Source organism: Mastigoproctus giganteus, chromosome 2 (assembly GCF_048544385.1).
Source record: "Mastigoproctus giganteus isolate SK-2022 chromosome 2, ASM4854438v1, whole genome shotgun sequence".
Lineage (NCBI taxonomy): Eukaryota > Metazoa > Arthropoda > Arachnida > Uropygi > Thelyphonidae > Mastigoproctus > Mastigoproctus giganteus.
The window spans coordinates 237,990,730-238,012,654 of NC_143576.1; the positions used below are offsets into that span (position 1 = coordinate 237,990,730).

At 38.5% G+C, this 21,925-nt stretch overlaps 1 protein-coding gene across 1 annotated transcript in view; it reads right to left on the reverse strand.

Annotated features, from left to right (window-relative positions):
* EDTP (Egg-derived tyrosine phosphatase) overlaps positions 1-21,925 on the reverse strand; it is a 198,408-nt gene that overhangs the window by 90,137 nt on the left and 86,346 nt on the right. Inside the window, exon 8 of the mRNA XM_090390242.1 lies at positions 11,135-11,208. Coding sequence (XP_090246368.1) covers positions 11,135-11,208 — 74 coding nt within the window. The remainder of the gene's footprint in view (positions 1-11,134; positions 11,209-21,925) is intronic.

The following is a 21,925-nucleotide window of genomic DNA, read 5'->3' on the forward strand; positions in this document are numbered from 1 at the left end:
AATGTTTGATCTAAGGTTTCATCTTTAGCAGCATGACATGTAGGTAAACTCTGTTGGCTGAACATAATAAAGCACTCAAAACCCATGCTAGTATTATGAGTATTTCTCCATTGGCTTATTTGACCCCGTTATGTACATATTTCTTTTGGAAAAATGTACATAATGAGGTCAAACAAACAAGTTTCCATGACTGAAGTGGATCTTTTGAGATGGTATTGCAAAGACAGCTACCACAGAAGAAATGGTAAGAAAATACCAAGAAACATTTGACCCCATTATGACCATATTTCTAATTAAAAAATAAACTTAATACTTCAAACTGCTTATCTTCAAACAATAACTGTTTGAGTACATACAATAATAAGAGATGAGAAATCAGAAAAAAAAACTCATGACAGATTGAAATATTATTACTAATAAACACTCTTCTAATCTCCATCAATTATAATATTTTGTTACACTCACAGCAAAATGAAATAAATATACATCATATGAATTTTACTTTTCCATTAAAAAAAATTCTTAAAAACATACCTTAAATTTAAGTAAAAATAGATATAAAAATCTTAATTCCCATGGAAAATAACTTCAACAGAACTTCAAGTGTCATGTGCAGAGTTTGAGAAGTTTCTTAGAACTTGAATTTCTTTCATTATTTAGCTTTTAGAATAGCTATGCAGCAATGCCTTTCATATGTGCTACACATACAATTATGTTAATCCTAAAGCACAAGTGGCATTGCATATCATAACTGGCTAGTTTCCAAATCTTCAGTTTCATTTCCTGCCTACACTAAAGCTCGCAACAATTGTAAAGCAGTTATTAATTGGTCCAAACTACATTTTGAACAAGCTAAGAGTAGAAAACTTACTTCTTGCCCTAATGGTAGCTGAGCATTCTGGTCTCTTCCCAAAGCTATTGCCACAACTTTTGCCCATCTCTGTTCCCACCTCTGTCAAAACCAGTTGGTTCTATTTTCACTTCAGCCAAGGATAAAGCTGACCTGCTAGCATCCCATTTTTACTTCCAACTGCTGTATTTATGATCTTGGTAAAACACCTCCCACCATTCCCAACACACTCCATTCAATGCCTCCTGTGGTCTTCCGTCAAAAGGAAGTCAGAAGGATTTTGACGAATCTTGATGCTAAGAAAGCTCCAGGTCCTGATGGTATTTCTCCACTTGTTCTCAAAACCTGTGCTCCTGAACTTACTCCTGTTCTTTGCTGCCTTTTTTCACTTTCTTATTCCAAAGGTGTTTTTCCTTCTGCTTGGAAATTTGCTCATATCCAGCCAGTTCCTAAAAAGAGTGACAAATCCCTCCCATCAAATTATCATCCCATTGCAATTACTTCTACTCTTTTTAAAGTAATGGAGAAATCAATTAACTGCCAACTCTTAAACTACCCAGAAACCTTCTGTCTGATCAATGATAGCCAGTATGGATTCCATCAGTGTCGATCCACTGGTGATATTCTGGCTTATGTTACCCATTTATGGACTAATTCAATGGAAAAGTTTGGTGAAACAAACAGTTGCTCTTGACATCTCAAAGGCTTTCAATCACGTTTGGCATAAAGGTCTCCTAAACAAGCTTCCATCTTATGGTTTGCCAACTGTTTTTTGTAATTGGTTATCCAGTTTTCTCTCTGATTGCTCACTGAGGGTGATGGTAGATGGCTCTGTAACTTTTCCACTAATGCTGGTGTCCCCCAAGGTCCAGTTGGCGCCTCCGTAGCCAGGTGGGAAGGAGCAGCAGTGCACAGCACACGCTTCTTGATTAGACCGGGGTTCGAGCCCGTCACCACCAAATACGGGGGATGCGGAAAGGTCAAGGAATGACCACCGCATATCCCGGAGCAATATGGCCTTAGTTGCTAATGCTCCTAAAAATCAATCAATCAAGGTCCAGTTCTTTCCCCCACTCTTTTCCTCTTTTATATTAATGACCTTCCATTGACTGGAAATCCTATCCATAGTTTTGCCGATGATAGCACATTGCATTCCACTTTCCATTTTAAGAAACCTTGCCCTGCTCAATCAGCTTAAACTTCTCGAATATCAGCTACCAATTCCTTAAATTGCTAATCTCCAGGTAATTCTCTAGTGGGGCAAAAACAACTTAGTTGATTTCAACCCTTCTAAAACTCAGTCTTGTCTTATATCTTGCAAAAGGGATTCTTCTGCTTCTATGCTTATCTTTGGTGATACTCCAATTTCTAGCCAAAATGATATATCTCTTTTGGGGAATACCCTGTCTTCTAATCTCTCTTGGCACAAGCACATTACAAATATTGCTTCCTCTGCATCTAAAAAAAAAAAAAAAAAAAACTCTCGGCATTACTTTTCTTCCAAACAGCTGCTCACTCTGTACAAATCGCAAATCCACCCAGCCATGGAATAACTTTGATATTATATACTTGGATCTTAGAAAGGCTTTTGATACTGTTGCACATGGAAGACTGCTACACAAATTGGAGCAGTGTGACATTGGAGGCAAATTGCTGCTATGGATAAAGGGGTGGTTGAGGGGGAGAAGACAGAGAGTGGTAATCAATGGACACTGCTCATCGTGGACTAATGTTATTAGTGGAGTCCCTCAGGGTTCAGTATTGGGTCCATTATTGTTTTCTGTATTTATAAATGATATTGATGATGGTATATCAAGCTTAATGTCCAAGTTTGCAGATGATACAAAGGTTGGCAGGGTTGTCAAGGACACTACTGACACTATGCTGCTGCAACAGGATCTGGAAAGGTTGAGCAGATGGGCTGAGAGGTGGCAAATGAAGTTTAACACTGACAAATGTAAAGTACTACACATGGGAAACAGCAACCCCAGAGCAACGTATCAACTCTGTGGTACTACACTGACAGTGGTAGAGAATGAAAGGGACTTGGGGGTGATTGTGCAGGCAGATATGAAGTTCTCTGAGCAGTGCAGACGGGCTGCAAGAGTAGCTCATGGAGTATTGTCAATGATATACAGGAATTTTTCCAGCAGGGATAAGGAGGTGATTATTCCATTGTATAAGGCAATGGTCAGGCCACACCTAGAGTACTGTATACAGGTCTGGAGGCCTCATTTCAAGAAGGATGTAGAGCTGCTGGAACGAGTACAGAGAAGGGCAACAAGATTAGTGAATGGAACAAAGGGGTGCTCTTACGAAGAAAGGCTTAAGTTTTGCAAATTACAGTGTCTGGAGACGAGGCACCAGCGAGGTGATCTGATAGAGGTGTATAAAGCCTTGAATGGTTTAAGCATGCTCAATGCTGATGGGATTCTTCCTCTAGCTCAGAAAAATCACCTGAGAGGGCATAAATTCAAATTGAGGAAAGACAGATGTAGGATAGACGTGCGGAAATTTGCCTTTAGCCAGCGGGTGGTTGATTGGTGGAACAGACTGCCATCCCTTGTGGTGGAGGTTGATAGCCTAAATAAGTTTAAGGCTCAGCTGGACAGGTATTTTGAACGAACAGAGGGGTGAAGTGGAAGTGGGTTTTTTTTTTTTTTGGCTGATGCTGCATAAGCTTGCTTTCTTGCATCAAATGCCTCTACTAATGCTAATGCTAATTTAATCAAACAAGATGAGTTGAATGATTTTGTTCTAGACAAATTTGCCAAAAGAACAAGCTGAACTATTAGGCTCTAGGTTACAACAGTGGAACATACTTGCAGCACGAACAAAGATTTCAGTGTTTTGAAAAAGATATGAAGTTTGAAATATTTTGCTACGGAGGACAGTATGTTTTTTCAAAGACATTACTGGACTTCTGAAAGAACTAGGTGTCTTGCATAAGTCAGATGAATGGCATTTATTCATAGATGCCTCAAAATTAAGTTTAAAAGCAGTTTTGCTTCATAATGGCGACTTATTTCCATCCGTTCCTGTGTTTTATTCAGTTGGACTTAGTCATGAAAGCATGTCTAAGGATCTAGATGCTAAAAAAATACCAGGATTATGGTTGGAACATATGCAGTTATCTTGACATTATTTTGTGTACCCCCTGCAAACCAGTTTTTTTTTGTGTGGAGTGGGGGTGTGTGGTACAGCCATGCAACAGAAGAACATTATATTGTGCAACATTGGGACAAGTGGGAAGAGTTCATACCTGGAAATTGTAATGTAAAATATATTCCTTTAGTGCAATCAAACAAGGTTCTTCCACCCCTGCACATCAAACTTGGATTGATGAAAAATTTTGTGAAAGCATGTCTAAGGTTCTTGCATACTTGAAAAGCATTTCCTAATTTAACATATGCCAAACTTTAAGGAATATTCATAGGACCCCAAATTAGGAAACTCTTGAAAGACTGTTTGAAACCCAGTTAAAGGAGGTTGAATAAGCAGCTTGGCAATCATTTAAGGTGGTAGTACATGGTTTTTTGGGTAATAGGAAAGAAGCAAGGGGGGGGGGGAACTATGAAACTGTGGTGTCTAATTTACTCAAGTGCTACACAAACATGGGCTGTCAAACGTTGTTGAATATTCATTCCCATCTTGAATTTTCCTCAAAATTTGGTGATGAACAAGGGAGTGATTTCATCAAGATATTTCCACAATGGAAAAGCGATACAAAGGTTGCTGGGATCCTGTAATGAAAGGGAGTAAGCAGGAATACAAGAGAAAATCCCTTAGTAGCAAACACTTTAAACACAATTACGGATTATATATTATTGAAATAACTATTTTGCTATGATTTGACAATTTTTCCAAAGTTAAATTAGTTGCAGAGAATGTATATTTTTTCACATGTATTACAAACTTTAATTATACATATATATCCCTTTATTTTAACAGCAAAGGTTGGTGCATCTTTTGATGTAGATGTGATAAGACTTTTTATGGCGATTTTCAGAATCAGATAATTTATTTCCTCCAGAATCACGTATTTTCATTGGAAAGGTATGAGAAAAAATATTTTTTTGTTGGCTAGTGTAATTGAACAATTGCACGAGTGAGGAACCCCATTTGCCTTGATGTCATCATAATTCTGACAGAATCCACAGCAATTATATTTTAAGAATTTTAGTGTGGTCATTATTTTGATTTAATGGGTACATCTGATGGTTTCCAAAGGGCTGAGGGCTTTATTTTCTGTCCTGGATTTATCTCTTTGGAAAGAATGGATGTTGACCTGTATCCATTTCTTCTTCTGAAAAGAGGAAGTATCAGGACCGAGTTCTGATACTTCCTTGTCTTCAACATCCATTTTTTCTTGTGTTATTAGTGGCTCTTTCAGTTTTTACAGCTTTTCTTTCCCACTTGGCTTCAGTAGTGGTGAAGTGCTAGGAGGTATTGATATTGGAGTGGCAGCCAACTGTTTTTTGCATGGGTTTTTGAGAGCTCAAATAGCATGCAATAGGAATGAATGAATCTTTTGGTGGGATAGACATAAGTTTATGTCTTAGTGAAATGTTTCACTGCAACTTTCTCCATGAATGTAGGCATTTTACTATTTATTGGCTTGACTGCTTTGTTTGCCTCACGATAGGATATGTTCAGCTCTGCCTCAAGCCTTTATCTCTTTTTCCTCTTTCCACCATTGGCATGCCCTGGAGTATGCATGGGGGGCTCACCTTCCCAGTTGATTCAAGTGAGTGTGGTGGCTGTACATGCAGTGCTTTTGTGGTCTTTTACAACATAATGAGGACAGGCAGCCACTCCATGACAGGCCATCTGTGAATACACATATTTCCATTTAAAACAGTGGGTTTGGAACGTATGGCCTTACATTGCAATTTACATATCCAGCTCTTATCAAGTTAGGAAAGATTTCTAGTTGGTACTAACTTCCCATCCTTATGCATGGAAATTCTTTTAACAGCTACCACACCCCATGGTTTTAGCTGGGAGCAGTTTTCCTCCTCAGTAACCTCAAGGAGGTACCACTCTGAGATGACACCTCTTGAGCATTCTGTGTGGTGTCACGGTAATCAATATTCCTCTGACTAATTTTAATCTGAGTAGTTGCTTTGAGTGCCTGTTGATTTTTTTTTTTCTATTCAGAGGACCCCAGAACAAAGTCTCAATTGATTTCAGAGAACCTGAAACCCTTCTGTATGAAGGACATCATTTTCCCAATAGGTTTCTCAGTTTGTGAACTTATATAAGCAAGAATCTTGGAGTGGGACCTGACAGTACTTTGGTTCACAGTCTTTGCTGCATTAGCATTCTGTTTCTTCAGTTTAGTGTTCAGAAAGGGACTAGGTTGGGGCTCCAGAAGATGTTGTAGTTGTTGTTATTTGGTTTTTAGGAGCATTAGCAACTAAGGCCATATTGCTCCGGGAATATGCGGTGGTCATTCCCTGACCCTTCCACATCCTCCGTATTAGGTGGTGACGGGCTTGAACCCCGGTCTATGACTCCAGAAGAAATTACTTCTATCAGGATTCATAGTGATTTTTATTTTTGTTCAGTGCCCGGGCTTTCCCACCCACCACAGAGCCCAAATAGGACACCCACTACCCATGAAGCAATAAATGTGCTCTAAAGTGGGACACCAGTGCTACCCAAACAACATACCTGCACTGCCTGCAGCCTGAATTCTGTCCCATGAGGGTAGGTGTGCATGGCATTGACACAGCTGATTCTTGCAAGCAAATGCACTATCTAATTGATCCTGTCCATGCCATTCAAGTCCACCTGGACTGCCAAAGCAGGGACCAAAGTGTTTTGAAGCTGGGCCCCTCAACCACCAGTATCTCCCTTTCAGAGATTCCATGAGTCGCAGTGCACAACAAATTTCTGTGGTATTAGCCTGAAACCTAGACTGTGGATGTTGGGTTCCAATGATGCTAATCTGGAGGACCAGCAGAGTCACTGGAAGGTCCCCTTACCACATACAGGTGCCCACATTGAGGGGACAGAACAGAACATACACACATACTGATTATTTTTCTGTTCTCAAAAATTAAAATCCACCTACAAGGAAAATGATTTGAGGACTTAGCAGATATTTAGAAGAATGCAATGCAGAAAATAAAGGCAGTATCCTCCAACAGATTCTGCTGCTGTTTTAGATCCTGGAAATCACAAATGGAATTCTCACAAGTGTGGCTTAGAGAGTATGTCGAAGGGGATAACATTGAAATTGTATTTAAAATAATAAATGAATTTAAAATATGTTTCCTTTTAACAGCACTTTGTATATGCTAAATCCAGCACAGTAAAACCAATTAAAATGCAGAAGTAACCATAATTTTTTCCCCTTACTAAAAAGTTTAATTTCTAAGTTTACAAATAAAAAGGTTAGCAGTGGTTAATGACTGGAATCAAGGCACTACTGCAACAAGATCTAGAAAAATAGGCAAATGGCTGAGAAATAGCAATTAAAGTTTAACACACTGCAAAATGCAAGGTACTGCATGTGGGCAGCAGTAATTGCAGAATAAAATGCTAATTAGGTAGCACACCACACTCAAGGCAATGCAGAAGGAAAGAGACTGGTAACTCTACAGTCCGACCTGAAATTCGGTAAGCAATGCAGACAGACTACTAGAACAGCTCTGCCAATGATACAATTTTTGGCCAGCAGAGACAAGGAAGTGATTATCCCATTGTATAAAGCAACAGTTAGGCCACATATTGAGTACTGCATACTGGTCTGGAAACCTCATTTTATAGAAGGATGTGGAATTGTTAGAACAGATGCAGAGAAGAGCAACAAGTTTTGATTTTTTATTTATAGTAGTGCACCATGACAAAGTTAAAATTCAAAAAAGATTAGAAGTCTGATAACCTTTAAAAAACTAACCTCGATCAAGAGGCCATATATATATATATATATATATATATATATATATATATATATATATATATATATATATATATATATATATAGTGTGCACGTGCCTTTTAAAAACTGCTGACATGTTGTCAGTTAATATCTGAGTGTATATGGCTCAGTCAGACTTAAAAGTGGCAATACCGGTACAGCCAGATAAAATATGTTTCAAAGACAAAACAGTGTCACACTGATCGCTCATCAGCCCTCAGAGGAAAGGGGCAAGTCAGATGACCGTGCCCTATGTAGGGCTTAGAAAGAACTTCCTCTTTACAATTCCTGCATAGACTAGACTGCCAAAGATGGATCATAGAAGACTTAATCCAATATAGCTTGTTTGTAACCTGCTGATGCCAGCATCTTGCCACTGAGAATGTAACTTACTACAGATTACTTGCCTGTAGTCTGCATAGGAGACTAACAGGTCAAGATTAGTTGTCAAGGCTGCCAATTTGGCTGCAGTGTCAACCAAATAGTTTCTTGTAATCAAGATGTGGATGAGGATCCAGAAGAAGCAGATATTGAATCCACCTAGAGAAGAGCAACAAAGTAGAGAATGAAAAGGACCTGGGAGTAATTGTGCAGGCAGATATGAAGTTTTCTGAGCAGTGCAGACTATCTGAAAGAGAAGCTCATGGTGTCTTGTCAATGGTATACAGGAATTTTTCTAGCAGGGATAAGGTGATTACCCCCTTGTATAAGGCAATGATCAGGCCACACCTTGGGTACATGTACAGGTCTGGAGGCCTCATTTTAAGGATGTAGAGCTGTTAGAATAAGTACAGAGAAGGACAAGATTAGTGCATGGAATGAAGGGCTGCTCTTACGAAGAAAGGCTTAAGTTTTGCAGATTAGTGTCAGCAGACTAGGCACCTGCAAGGTGATCTGATTGAGGTGTATAAAGCCTTGAATGGTTTTAGCATGCTCAATGCTGATGGGATTCATCCTCTTGCTGAGAAGAATCACCTGAGAGGGCATAAATTCAAATTGAGGAAAGACAGTTGTAGGACAGATGTGCAGAAGTTTGCCTTTAGCCAGTGGGTAGTTGATTGGTGGAACAGACTTCCATCTTTTGTTGTGGAAGTTGATAGCCTAAATAAATTTAAGGCTGAGCTGGACTGGTATTTGGAAAAAAAAAAAAAAAGGAGGGGTGAAATGGGAAGTTATTATTTTTTATTTTTTTTATGGTTGCTGCTGCATAAGCTTGCATCATATGCCTCTACTAATGCTAAATGTTGATGGCATCTTTACCATTTCTCAACAGCACAATATGGCTTAAGTTGCTGATGCACCAAAGACACAATGACCCTTTTTCACAGAACACACATAAGGAAATAAACAAAAATTGAAAAAAGGATGGTGCAGGAGAGATGAGCAAAAATCTGCTTTCAGTAAGCAAGCATTGGTATTAGCTATACAGTACAAAGGAGATACAAGCTTTTGCTGCACCAGGCAAAAAAAAAAAAAAAGCAGATAAGAAAACACAAATTATGCACTTCACACCTCACATTGGTAACTATCCAGTTGACTTGAATTTTTTAAAATTTTCAGCCACAACTACCTCTAAGGCAACTTCTTCCAGTAATCAATGACATGCTGGCTGATTAAAAGAAAAACTTCCTACAAGCTAGTCTAAACCTCTTCCCCTATACCCTGTATTTTGAATTTATGAATCCTAGTTCTGGAATTCTTTATAACAATGAAAATTTCCCCTTCATTCATTTTACTAATCCTTCTAAGAGCCTTATAAACTTCAATCACGGCCCATCTAGGGTGAATGGATGCTAAGCTATGTAGCTCACGCAATCAATTCAATCTCACCATGCAAGTTGCCTGTCTTTGGATCCTTTCAAGAGGCTCCCATTCCCTTTCCCCTACCAAATATGGTCTCCATACTTGGATACAGTATTCCAAATGCAGTGATACAATCTGCATTATACAGTGGGATTATGACCTCCCTATCCCTACAGGATATTGCTCAATAAATCATTGATATGACCATGGCTTTCCTGGGCTGCCTGTTTATACTACTCAAAAAAAACTGCATCTGCCTGTATCATAACTCCCAGATCTTTCTTTCTTCCTCTACTGTTTTTAATTCAACCCACCAAGTGTATGTATTTCAGGGTTAATATACCCTGAGTGCAATACCTTTATATTTTGCTGCATTAAAAAAACAGCTGCCACTTTTCTGACCATTCTTGAATGCCTGTTCAAGTCATCCCAAAGGAGTGATACTTTGCACTGATCATTAACAACTATCCCAATATTTATGTCAGCTGCAAGTTTTGTCATTATGCCTTTCATCAATGATGAAATTTATGAAAATCATGAAGTAGCAGTGGTCCTAAACCAATCCTTGGAGGACAGCACTTCTGATATTACAATCTGAAGAATATCCATTAATCACAACCCTTTGCCTTTTGCCCTGCACCCACCCAGCAATCCATCTTAGAATATTTCCAGTAATCCCATGATATTCCTGCTTATACAGTAATATCCCAGAAGAGAACAAGTCAAATACCTTGCTAAAACCCAAATAAACTATGTTGAAATTGTTCTCTAAATCTAGCTCATGATGTAAGTGTCAAAATGTTAGCTTATCAGGTTAGTTAACCATGATTTTCCCTTAACTAAGCCAATGTGTGTCCTTCAAAATGCCATTTCTATCTAAACATCCCTGGATTGCACTCTTCCCCGCTGCCTCTAAGATTTTCTCAACCACTGAAGTCAGACTAACTGGTCTGTAGTTACCAACTCCACTATTAGAACCACCTTGGTGTATTGGCAATATGCTGTCACTTCAAATCCAAAGTAATCTCTTAAGTCCAATGATGTCCTCATAATTAATCTCAATGGTTAAATACACTAACTGCAGACTCACTCAGAATTACTGGTATATTCTGAGTGAGTCTGCCATCAACTCCAGAAGTCTTTGAAAAATTAATCATTAGAAAAGTCTTTGAAAAAAGACTTTTCTAATGATTAAGTCTTTGAAAAAATTAATCATTAGAAAAATTTGAGCCTTTAGGCTCAAGTTTTTCTAATGATTAATTTATTGTTAATGTAATAGTAATTTATTGTTGGAATAAGATTCTAGCTGGTGTTGTAGAAGCAAATGGTTCAAATAAATGTAAGGAAGAACTAGACAAACTACTGTAGGGAATGGACAGGTGATATGGCAAGTTTTTTTGGGTTTTTTCCCTTCTCTGAGCTGCTTCCTTGCTTCATTTTCCAATTTTGATACTAATGTTAAAATACAAGTTGTATTTAACATATATTGAAAATAAAATTCTGTGTATTGTGTATTAAAATTATATCAACTTTATCTATGGTATTAACCTTACCTGGGTATGGAAGTGATAATATAATGAAATCACTGTATCTGTTTTCCTTGTCAACTTTTTCTGATGATGTCACACTAAACAAAAATAAACATGCAAGAGAACAGATGCATTAATACTTTCATATATATATATATATATATATATATATATATATATATATATATATATATATATATATATATATATATATATATATATATATATATATATATATTAGTTTATACTGGCATATTAATGAAAAATAAATGTGTATGGATTAAGATTAATATGCATAGCTGCCAACTTTTGGCTTTTAAAAAGCTGGAGATCAGGGAAAAAAAAGGGGGGGGGGGAGAGAGACACACACACACTACTACAAATTGAATTTCACTAACAACAAGACATTTTTTATATTAAAATTCAACCATAACACTATGTTCTAGTACAGAAATCTTAGACAGGTTGTTTCCACAGATGGAAAAATCCTAGGTAAATCTAATCCACCTAGGATTTTTCCATCTGTGGATTGTCTGTCCAATGTCAACTGATTATCACCTTCAAGAAAGATACTTGCAGACTTTGCCCTCTTCCAAAATGAACCAAAATTTTGTTCATAACAATGGTACTGCTGTTCAGACTTATCTGTCTAGAGCATTCCAAATTGTCACCAAGTCACCCCCACACCTTGTTAAATAATGACACTCAAGTATTATTATGAAGAATTAAAATTCCAAGCATGACTTGGAATAATTTATTATATTTCACAAGCTTACTTGTGCACTTAGTTCCCCAATCGGGGGGCAGTGCACATCAATTTTCTTCTTTCATTTAAAGCTCAAATAACACTGATAAGTTCTCACAAAAACTGACAGAAGCAATGCTGCAAAACATCTTCAACCATTTCTTCTTCTTTAGTGTCAACTAGAAGTGTTAGAAACTTGTTCAAAATAAAACTTCAATTTTGAAAATGATGCACTGCCTGATGAAATTTGTGTTACCTCAACATTCATAAGAATGTTTTTCAATGGAAACTTTTGCAAATGCACACATAACATGTGGACAATTGCATCACAGTCACATGCAGCAATAAAGTAGTTCCTTAGTGAACAAAAGAATAGAATCTTTTCTTAAAGATGGCACATACTATCATTATAATTCTCTCTCTCTCTCTCTCTCTCTCTCTCTCTCTCTCTCTCTCTCTCTCTCATACTTATTTGTTCGCAAGTATCATTACACTGCATTTCCTGCCATTTAAGACTGAAAAATGAAGTCAAATATGTTACCTTTTTTTCTGATTTCACAAAACATGAAACAAAGTTGTTTTCTGAAATTATATATTTCATTCCACTGGCATCTTACTGAAAGCTAAGAATTAGTTTTGCACTACACTAGTACAATGAAATTATTGCATATTACAGATAAATAACAGTATTATCCATGTTTCTATTTTGCAACATACAATAGTACACATGATGGTCAATTCTTCAAAAAAGCAGAAATTACATTTTTTTTTTTAAATATTTCAATTTCAATTTTTTTTTTTGCAAAAAGACTGAGAAAAACTAATTTTTTGCGAGGAAAAAAAAAAGAAAGAAACTCAAATACACTACAACAGCAAGATGGAGAAGAGGTGAAGGAGTAAAAACAGAGCTCACTCCTGGGCATCAGGAAACAGTGACAATCTCCAAGGCAGAATGCTTTGGTCCCACAGGAGTTAGTTATTTTTGGTGACTATTCTCAGGGAAATGGGGAATATATTGTGTAAAATGGATAGATTGAATAGGACCAGGGTATGTCTGCCAGGGGCAAAAGTTGATGACGTAAAGTATATATCTTAACGGCACAAAAGGTGATATTGTTGTACACATTGGCTTCGATGACATTAAAAGTAGGAGATCTGCATATTTACTTAACAAGTACAGATCAATGTTGCAAAAAAGTTGTGAGTTAGGGTTAATTTTGAAAGTGTCTGCAATTCTGCCTAGACATGATAGCATGAAGTACATGAGAGCCTTGTCAAACAATTGGGCCCTGGAGGGAATTGTGCAAGGCTCAAGGTGTAGAATTTTTTTTTTCAGCGTGGTCTGTGCTTGTTTACAGGAGAGACTGCTTCTACAGGGATGGGTTACACTAAAATAGAAAGGGTGCAAGAATATTTGCTGATGCTATCGAGGCAGTGTTAGGTGGGTCAGAAAACTGCTAGCTTAGGGGGATTCACAGATTAAAAAGGTTAAAAGTAGCTGCAGGCAGAGGTGAAGGTGATTCTTGCACTACTTCTATTAGAAGAAGCACAGCCTGGAGCAAGGGGTGCTGGGGGTTTCAGGGACTGATGGCAGTCATCGTGAAACAGGTGGGTATATGGGATTAGTATTAGTAATGGCCACATGGTGTAAGAAAGCCTATGGCTTATGCTGCACCAGCCAAAAAAAAAAAACTGAATAAAACAATGATAAAAACCTAATAATTAATAAAATAAAGTAAAATTAAACCTATCATTTATGCGTTTCCCTCACCCGAAAGGTACTATCCAGATACCATTTGAATTTCCCCAAACTGTCAGCCTCCACCACCCACATAGGCAACTTATTCCAGTAATTTATAACTCTCTAGCTAAAATAAAACTTCCTGCAGTCCAATCTAAACATCACACCTGGTAACTTGAATTTATGTCCCCTAGTTCTAGCATCATAAGGTCCTTGAGGTTGTCACAGACATTCTCTCAGATATGCCAGACAAGCTGTACTTGCTACCTGGGAGTCTAAAACGGTGATGGAACTGATATTCGGGTGACACTCAGGTCAAGTAGACCCAATTTCGGCGAAATCCGGACGGTCTGCAACAGCCAAATCCTCTGCTTGCACCTTCACAATGGTGGGACTTCAGTAATCCTGGGTATAACCTCCATGCACAAGTACATGGTGGGTGACCACCCAGGTGTGAACCAATTCCTCTGTGGTGTGGTGCCCACACCACAGAGGAATGCCACCTCTCTATGTTACCAGGCAGTACTAGGTGGTAGATGACTCATCAACCAGTGAAATACCACCACTTTGCTTATTGGAGGCTTGAAGTGGTGGAACCCATGTTTAGTCTCCAGAGCTAGGTTCCAGTCAACCCTTCCCTATCTCTTCCATCATGCAGTATGATTGATGACTTTTGAGGTTATGATGAACGTCGTAGTGAGATCCAATATTCCTTACATTTTGAGGGTACAGCTCTAAAACGGTGTTAGCAGGCCGGCTGCTAGTTAGTACACCGGACCAAACCTATTGGTAACTCTCTAGGAGGCTTCCAGATCAGCTGGTGTATAATCTTGCTACCTCTACTCTGCCAGATAGTGACTGGAGAGAGTCCGAGTAGTGTGTATGCGGGGAGCATTGTCGAGGCCACGTTATGTCAAGGATCTGGGTATATTCTTACCACGTGTACGCCATATCCAAAAATTTCATTACTTCATACAGCATGTCCCACCCACTTTTTATTACTATTGAATACACCACAAATTGTCAAAATAATAGAGCAAGCTTATCTGCGAAAAGATCTAAACCTCCCAAGCACTTCCTAATTCATTTCACAAATATACGTGGTCTCAATTCTAATCTCAACGATGTCCATTTCCACTTACAGTCTGCCAAAGCCCATGTACTTTTTCTGACAGAATCTCAGTTATCGGTTGATTCAACTACTGCTCATCTCAGATGCCCAAATTATTTGCTGTATGATTCCTTTCGCCTCAAAGGTGGTACTTGTGCATATGTCTGTTCTGATATTCCCTGTCAGAGACTTGGAAATTCCTCTCTTTGATCTTCTCTGGCTTAAAATCTCTACCTCATTGTGTCAAATTCATCTGTTGTCTCTACCATTCTCCCAACTCTACTAATCACTTTGAGCTCTTTGACTTCCTCTCTTTGCAACTTGCTTTCTCCAGTCCAACTTTCCTAACAGTGAGGTAATTTTCCTTGGTGATTTTAATGTTCACAACTCCAGCTGGCTTCTGTTTTCTAGTCACACCAACCCAGCAGGTCAAGATGTGAGGCTTTTGCAATTACTAATGACCTAGCACAGATTGTTCATTTACCTACAAGAATTCCGGACAATCCTAATCATACAGCCAATATGCTTGATCTTTTTCTCACAAACAACCCTCCTAAGTACACGGTTGAAGTGAGAGATCCTTTAGGCACTTCAGATCACAACTTGGTGATTGTCTCTTCTCCAATGGAACCTTTATCTCATGGCTATTACCAACCTCATGTTGTTTGGCATTACAAGAATACAAAATAGGATGACCTGCGAGACTTCCATAGTTTTGCCGATAATAGCACATTGCATTCCACTTTCCATTTTGAGAAACCTTATCCTGCTCAATCAGCTTCAACTTCTCGAATATCTGCTACTAATTCCTTAAATGCCGATCTTCGTGTAATTCTCCAGTGGGGCAAAGACAACTTAGTTGATTTCAACCCTTCTAAAACTCAGTCTTGTCTTATATCTCACAAAAAGGATTCTTCTGCTCCTATGCTTACCTTTAGTAACACTCCAATTTCTAGGCAAAATGATATATCTCTTTTGGGGATTACTCCGACTTCTAATCTCCCTTGGCACAAGCACATTACAAATATTGCTTCCTCTGCATCTAAAAAAAACTTTGTTTTCTCTTTTGCTCTCTGAGTTACTTTTCTTCCAAACAGCTGCTCACTCTGTATAAATCGCAAATCCACCCTGGCATGGAATATTGTTCCCACAACTGGGGTGGTGTCCCCAAAACCTCTCTCAGGCTTCTTGATTTCATTCAGAAGAGGGCAGTTAGGTTAATTAATGATTCATTTCTAACAGAGTCTCTCCACTCGCTTTCTCATAGCCTTACTGTTTCTGCTGCATGCCTCTTCTACAGATACTCCATGGGCACTGTTCTTCTGAGTTGGCTTCTATAATCCCCACTCTCTTTCAAAACAGTCCGAACATGCACTGCCACCAGGCAACATCCATTTACTGTCCAACTTCAAACCCACAGAACCAACTTTTCATCTTCCTCATTTATTCATTCAACTGCCATTTTCTGGAACAACCTTCCTTCATACATATTTCCTGAAAATTACAATCTACAGAAGTTCAAGTCTAATGTCAACAAATATCTTCTTTCGTCTTCTCATCCTCCAACCCAAGCACGGTACTAAGAACTATAGGTTCTAATACCTCTCGTGTTTAGGGTTCACATAAAAAATCATTTATCTTGAAAATTTTGTCCTCATTCATTTTACCTCTCAGAGCCTTAAACACATCAATCAAATCTCCTCTAAGGTGTGTAGTTTCCAAACTCTGCAACAACAAATTCGAAGTCTTTCTTCATAAGGGCGCCCTTTTGACGATCTCACCAGGCGAGTTGCCTGTCTTTGCACCCCTTCAAGAAGCTCTATGTCATTCTTTAGGTGCAGTCTCCATACTTGAATGCAGTATTCCAAGTGTAGTCTAACAAAAGCCTTATATAATGGGATTATCACATCCCTATCTCTACTTGCAAAAGTTCAATAGATCATCGATAGGATACCATGGGCCTTCCTTGCAACCTGTTTACAATGCTCAGAGAACTTCATGTCTGACTGTATCATAACACCAAGTCCCTTTCCTCCAGTACTGGGTTTAGTTGAACTCCACGAAGTGAATAAGTTATTTTGGGATTACTGTTTCCCAGGTGTAATACCTTACACTTTGTTGGGTTAAAGAATAGCTGCCATTTTTTCTAACCATTCCTGAAGTCTATCTAGGTCTCTCTGAAGAAGTTCAGCTTGACAGTGATCATTAACTGCTCTACCAATTTTAACATCTGCAAATTTAGACATCACGCCCTCTATCCCTTCATCAATGTCGTTTATGAAAATTAAAAACAGTTGTCCTAATACTGATCCTTGGGGAACCCTACTTCTTACATCAACCCAATCTGAGGAATGGCCATTTATCACAATCCCTGTCTCCTGCCCTGAAGCCACCTTGAAATCCAAAGGATTTTCCCAGTGATTCCAACCTGTTCCAGCTTATAAAGCAACTGCTCATGTGGGACTGAGTCAAAAGCTTTGCTGAAATCTAAATAAACAATGTCGAAATTATTCCCTAAATCCAGCTCACGAGTGACCCATTCAAAATAGCAAACCAAATTTGTTAAACATGATTTTCCCTTTACAAAACTATGCTGAGTATTCTTGATAATTTCAATTTATCCAAATGATCCTGAATTCCACCCTTGATCATTGCCTCCATGATTTTCCCTACCACTGACATCACACTGACAGTGTGAATGTATGGGAGATACACTGGCACTTTTCCAATTCAATGGAATCTCCCCAGAGTCTAGTGATGCTCCCATAATTAGTCTCAATGATTCAATGCACTCACTTGCTGCTTCCCTTAAGATTATAGGGTATATTCCATCAACTCCAGGAGCCTTACTGGCCTGTAGGCTTGAAAGTTTTTTCATTAAATAATCTTGAGAAATTTCAATATCATTAATTACATATTTTTCAACTTCACTCACGCAATTTCCCATTGTCACAAAAGGTTTTTCTTCTGTAAATATTGATGCAAAATAACTGTTGAGTCCATCTGCAACAACAGCTGGTGTATTTAATACTATCCCCTTTCCCTTATGTAAAGGTCCAATCTGGTTTGTCCTGCTCTTCTCAGCATTTATATATGCAAAGAATTCCTTATCCCCCCCCCCTCTTTGCTAGCGATTTCTCATAAATTGCCTTTGCCTGTTGAACCTTTTCTGTGGCTCTATTACAGATCATTTTGTAGCTGTTATAGGCTTCAGTACCTTTTATTGCTCTAACTTTTCCATGCCACCTTTTTCTGCTTAAGTAATGTGGCCACTTCACTATTCATCCAACTTGGAACACTCCTTGTGGAGTATCTTTTTAATGGTAAATATGCATTCAATGCGTCAGTGATTAATGTTGTAAAAGCATACCACAGTTCAATTGTATTAGTTCTTTATGCAATACTACCCAGTTCATAGAGGCCAGGTAGAACCTTGAGGCATCGTAATTTCCTTTTCTGAAATAACTCATTCCTTTGCCTTTTACTACTGCTACCTCTCTCCTCATCATCCACCGTAGAACTCTGATCACTTCCTGCTACTGGTTCCTCTAATGTCAACTCTGTTATGTCATCTGATTCATGGGTAATGAGGTCTAGGATATTCTTTTCTCTAGTACTTTCTCTAACATGTTGATACAAATAACATATCACCTAGTTGATTTAAAAATTGTTCCACATGTCAAGTTTTCTTCCCATTTTCTCCAATCAATTAGAGGCAAATTGAAATCACCCATAATAAGACATTGACGCTATACTTTCCAATTCCATTTGCATGTATAGGCTTTCGTCATAATCTTCACAATTACCTGGTCTGTAGGTTAACTCCTACTTGCATTATACCTTTGTTTCCAACTATCTCACACCATACAGATTCTATACTAGCACATGAAACGTCTGAATCCAGGAAAGCTATCATTGCACACAGGCTGCTTCTGATAAGAAGCGTTACCCCACCACCCCTTCTATCTACCCTATCCTTCCTAAATACATTATACAAGCCCTACTGAAACTCATCATCCCCTATTTCAAGGTGGCACCACGTTTCCATAAGCCCTATTATGTCCACGTTACTTGTTTTAACCAGCAGTTCGAATTTGCTCATTTTATTGACAACACTTCTAACATTACTATATAAACAATTAAGACTTACTGTTCTTGTATATTTAACAATCCTTGAAGTTTTTTAGGCTCTCTTCCCTGGCATTAGCTACCTGCTCACTTGAAACATTTCTGCCCCCAGAACATCTAGATAATATGTCCAGTTGGGGAAACATAAGAACTCTTGAGTTATGTACAAGAGTTACTTTGACCAATATTATCAGATAAACACATGTCAGTATTGCCCACATCCCCCTAACTAGCAGTTTCCCTGAACCTTTAAGGTATCCTCAATAATACTGGCAAAACCTTTTGCACCACCTTTGTTTAAGTGTATCCCATCTCTACAAAACAAGTTCCTTCTACCTACAAATGTGGGCCAAGCTGATAGAAATTTCCCCCCAAAAACCTTGCAGAGAGTCCATCAAGTGTTGAGTTAATCCACAAGGCTTTTAACATGCAATCCCTCCTATCTTGCCTGGGCAGAATTGCAGACACAGACATTGTGGCCTAGCTCGCAGAATTTATTATTATTAGCCATATGATGCAAGGAAGCCTGAGGCTTATGCTGTGCTTGAAAAAAAAAATTCAAGTTACCCTGAAAGAGAGAGAGAGAGTCAAAAGTAGAAGGGAATCACCAAGAAAGAGAAGAATGATGATATCCAGCTCAGGACCCTGGGTGTGCCAAGCCCATACTCACCAGATGAGACCTCGGGCATGGTCATGTATTTTTCCAACAAATAGTCATATCATGTACGTTTAATGTCATTAGTCCCCACATGAATAATAATATTCTCTTTACTAAAATCTGACAATCTGTTGATGACATTAATAATTGCTCCTGGCAGACACACCCTGGTTCTACTCAACCTATCCTTATTACAAAAAATATTCTCCATTTCCCTGACAATAGAGTCTCCTAATAAAACAAAGTCCTTTTGAACCAAATTAGTTTGCACTTGGTTTTTCTGTTTTGAGGCCCGAATTGGGAGTGCATCACTTGGTCAATTGCTGGAGTCTTGAGTCCATGGTGAGCTCACAGACTCATTCTTGAGAGCAAGCACCCATTTTTTCAGTGACTCAATTTTTCCATCACAGCACCAAATTTTAATTTAAGATCGGTGCGCTCCTTACATCGATCACAAAGAAAAGAAACCCCAGGTGAGCTATGATTACTCACCAGGTCGACCTTGGAAAACATTCCACAGGTTCCGCAATGGATTAAATCCTGACTCTCACGTAAATCACCATCTGCTATTTCCATGTGAGTCCCGATACCCTGTGACATGTTTAAAGCAGATCTTTATAATTACCATTACAAAATTAGCTAAATATCAATGAAAATTAACTTTAAAAAATGATATCTATAATATAATAAAAATCAGACTGTTACAGGAAAACCTACAACAAAATAATCTAATAATATTAGCATAGGCAAGAAAGCAAGAATGCAAGCTTATGCAGCATCAGCCAAAAAAACACACACAACACAACACACTTCCATTTCTCCGTTTGTTCAAAATACCTGTCCAGCCGAGCCTTAAAATTTATTTAGGCTACCAACTTCCACAACAAGAGAAGGAAATCTGTTCCACCAAACAACTACCTGCTGGCTAAAGGCAAATTTCCACACATCTATCCTACATCTGTCTTTCCTCAATCTGAATTTATGCCCTCTCAGGTGATTATTCTGAGCAAGAGGAAAAATCCCATTGGCACTAAGCATGCTCAAACCATTCAAGGTTTTATACACCTCTATCAGATAACCTTGCAGGTGCCTAGTCTCCAGACACTAATTTGCAAAACTTAAGCCTTTCTTCGTAAGAGCAACCCTTTGTTCTATTCACTAATCTTGTTGCCCTTCTCTGTACTCGTTCCAGCAGCTCTGCATCCTTCTTGAAATGAAGCCTCCAGACCTGTATACAGTACTCAAGGTGTGGCCTGACCATTGCCTTATATAAGGGAATAATCAACTCCTTAGCCCTGCTAGAAAAATTCCTGTATATCATTGACAAGACACCATGAGCTACTCTTGCAGCCTGTCTGCACTACTCAGAGAACTTCATATCTGCCTGCACAATTACCCCCAGGTCCTTTTCATTCTCTACCAATGTCAGTGTAGTACCACAGAGTTGATATGTTGCTGTTTCTCATATGTAGTACTTTACATTTGTCAATGTTAAACTTAATTTGCCACCTCTCAGCCCATCTGCTCAACCTTTCCAGATCCTGTTGCAGCAGCATAGCTTCAGTAGTGTCCTTAACAACCCTGCCAACCTTTGTATTGTATGCAAACTTGGACATTAAGCTTGATATACCATTGTCAATATCATTTGTAAATACAGAAAACAATAATGGACCCAACACTGAACCCTGAGGGACTCCACTAATAACATTAGTCCACGATGAGGAGTGTCCATTGATTACCACTCTGTCTCCTCCCCCTCAACCACCCCTTTATCCATAGCAGCAATTTGCCTCCAATGCCACACTGCTCCAATTTGTGCAGCAGTCTTCCATGTGCAACAGTATCAAAATCCTTTCTAAGAACCAAATATATAATATCAAAGTTATTCCGTGCATCCAGTTCTTTTGTGACTGCATCATAATATCCAATCAAATTGAACAGGCAAGACTTTCCCCTTAACAAAACCATGCTGTGTCAGAGCTATAACTGAAGTCTTGTCTAGATGATCCTGCAGTACTTCTTTAAACAGTGTCTCCATTAATTTTCCTGGAACAGAAGTTAAACTCACAGGTCTATAATTACTTGTGTCAGCCTTTGATCCTCCTTTGTGAATTGGGGTCACATTTGCACATCTCCAGTCTATGGGTACTTCTGCTGAGTCCAAGGAAGCTCTCATAATTATGGCTAAGGGTTTGCTTACTTCCTTCGCTGCGTCCTTTAATATAACTGAATAGACTCCCATCCACCCCAGGTGCCTTTGTGTTTATCTTCAACAATTTTTCCTCCACTTTACTCTCACTTATTACAAGATTATCTAGCATACTGCCAGAGTTGAATACACCTCTGGCATTTCCCTCGCTGAATAACTCCTCATGTGTGAATGTCGACGCAAAATATTCATTTAGTTTGTTAGCTGCCTGAACAGGATCATC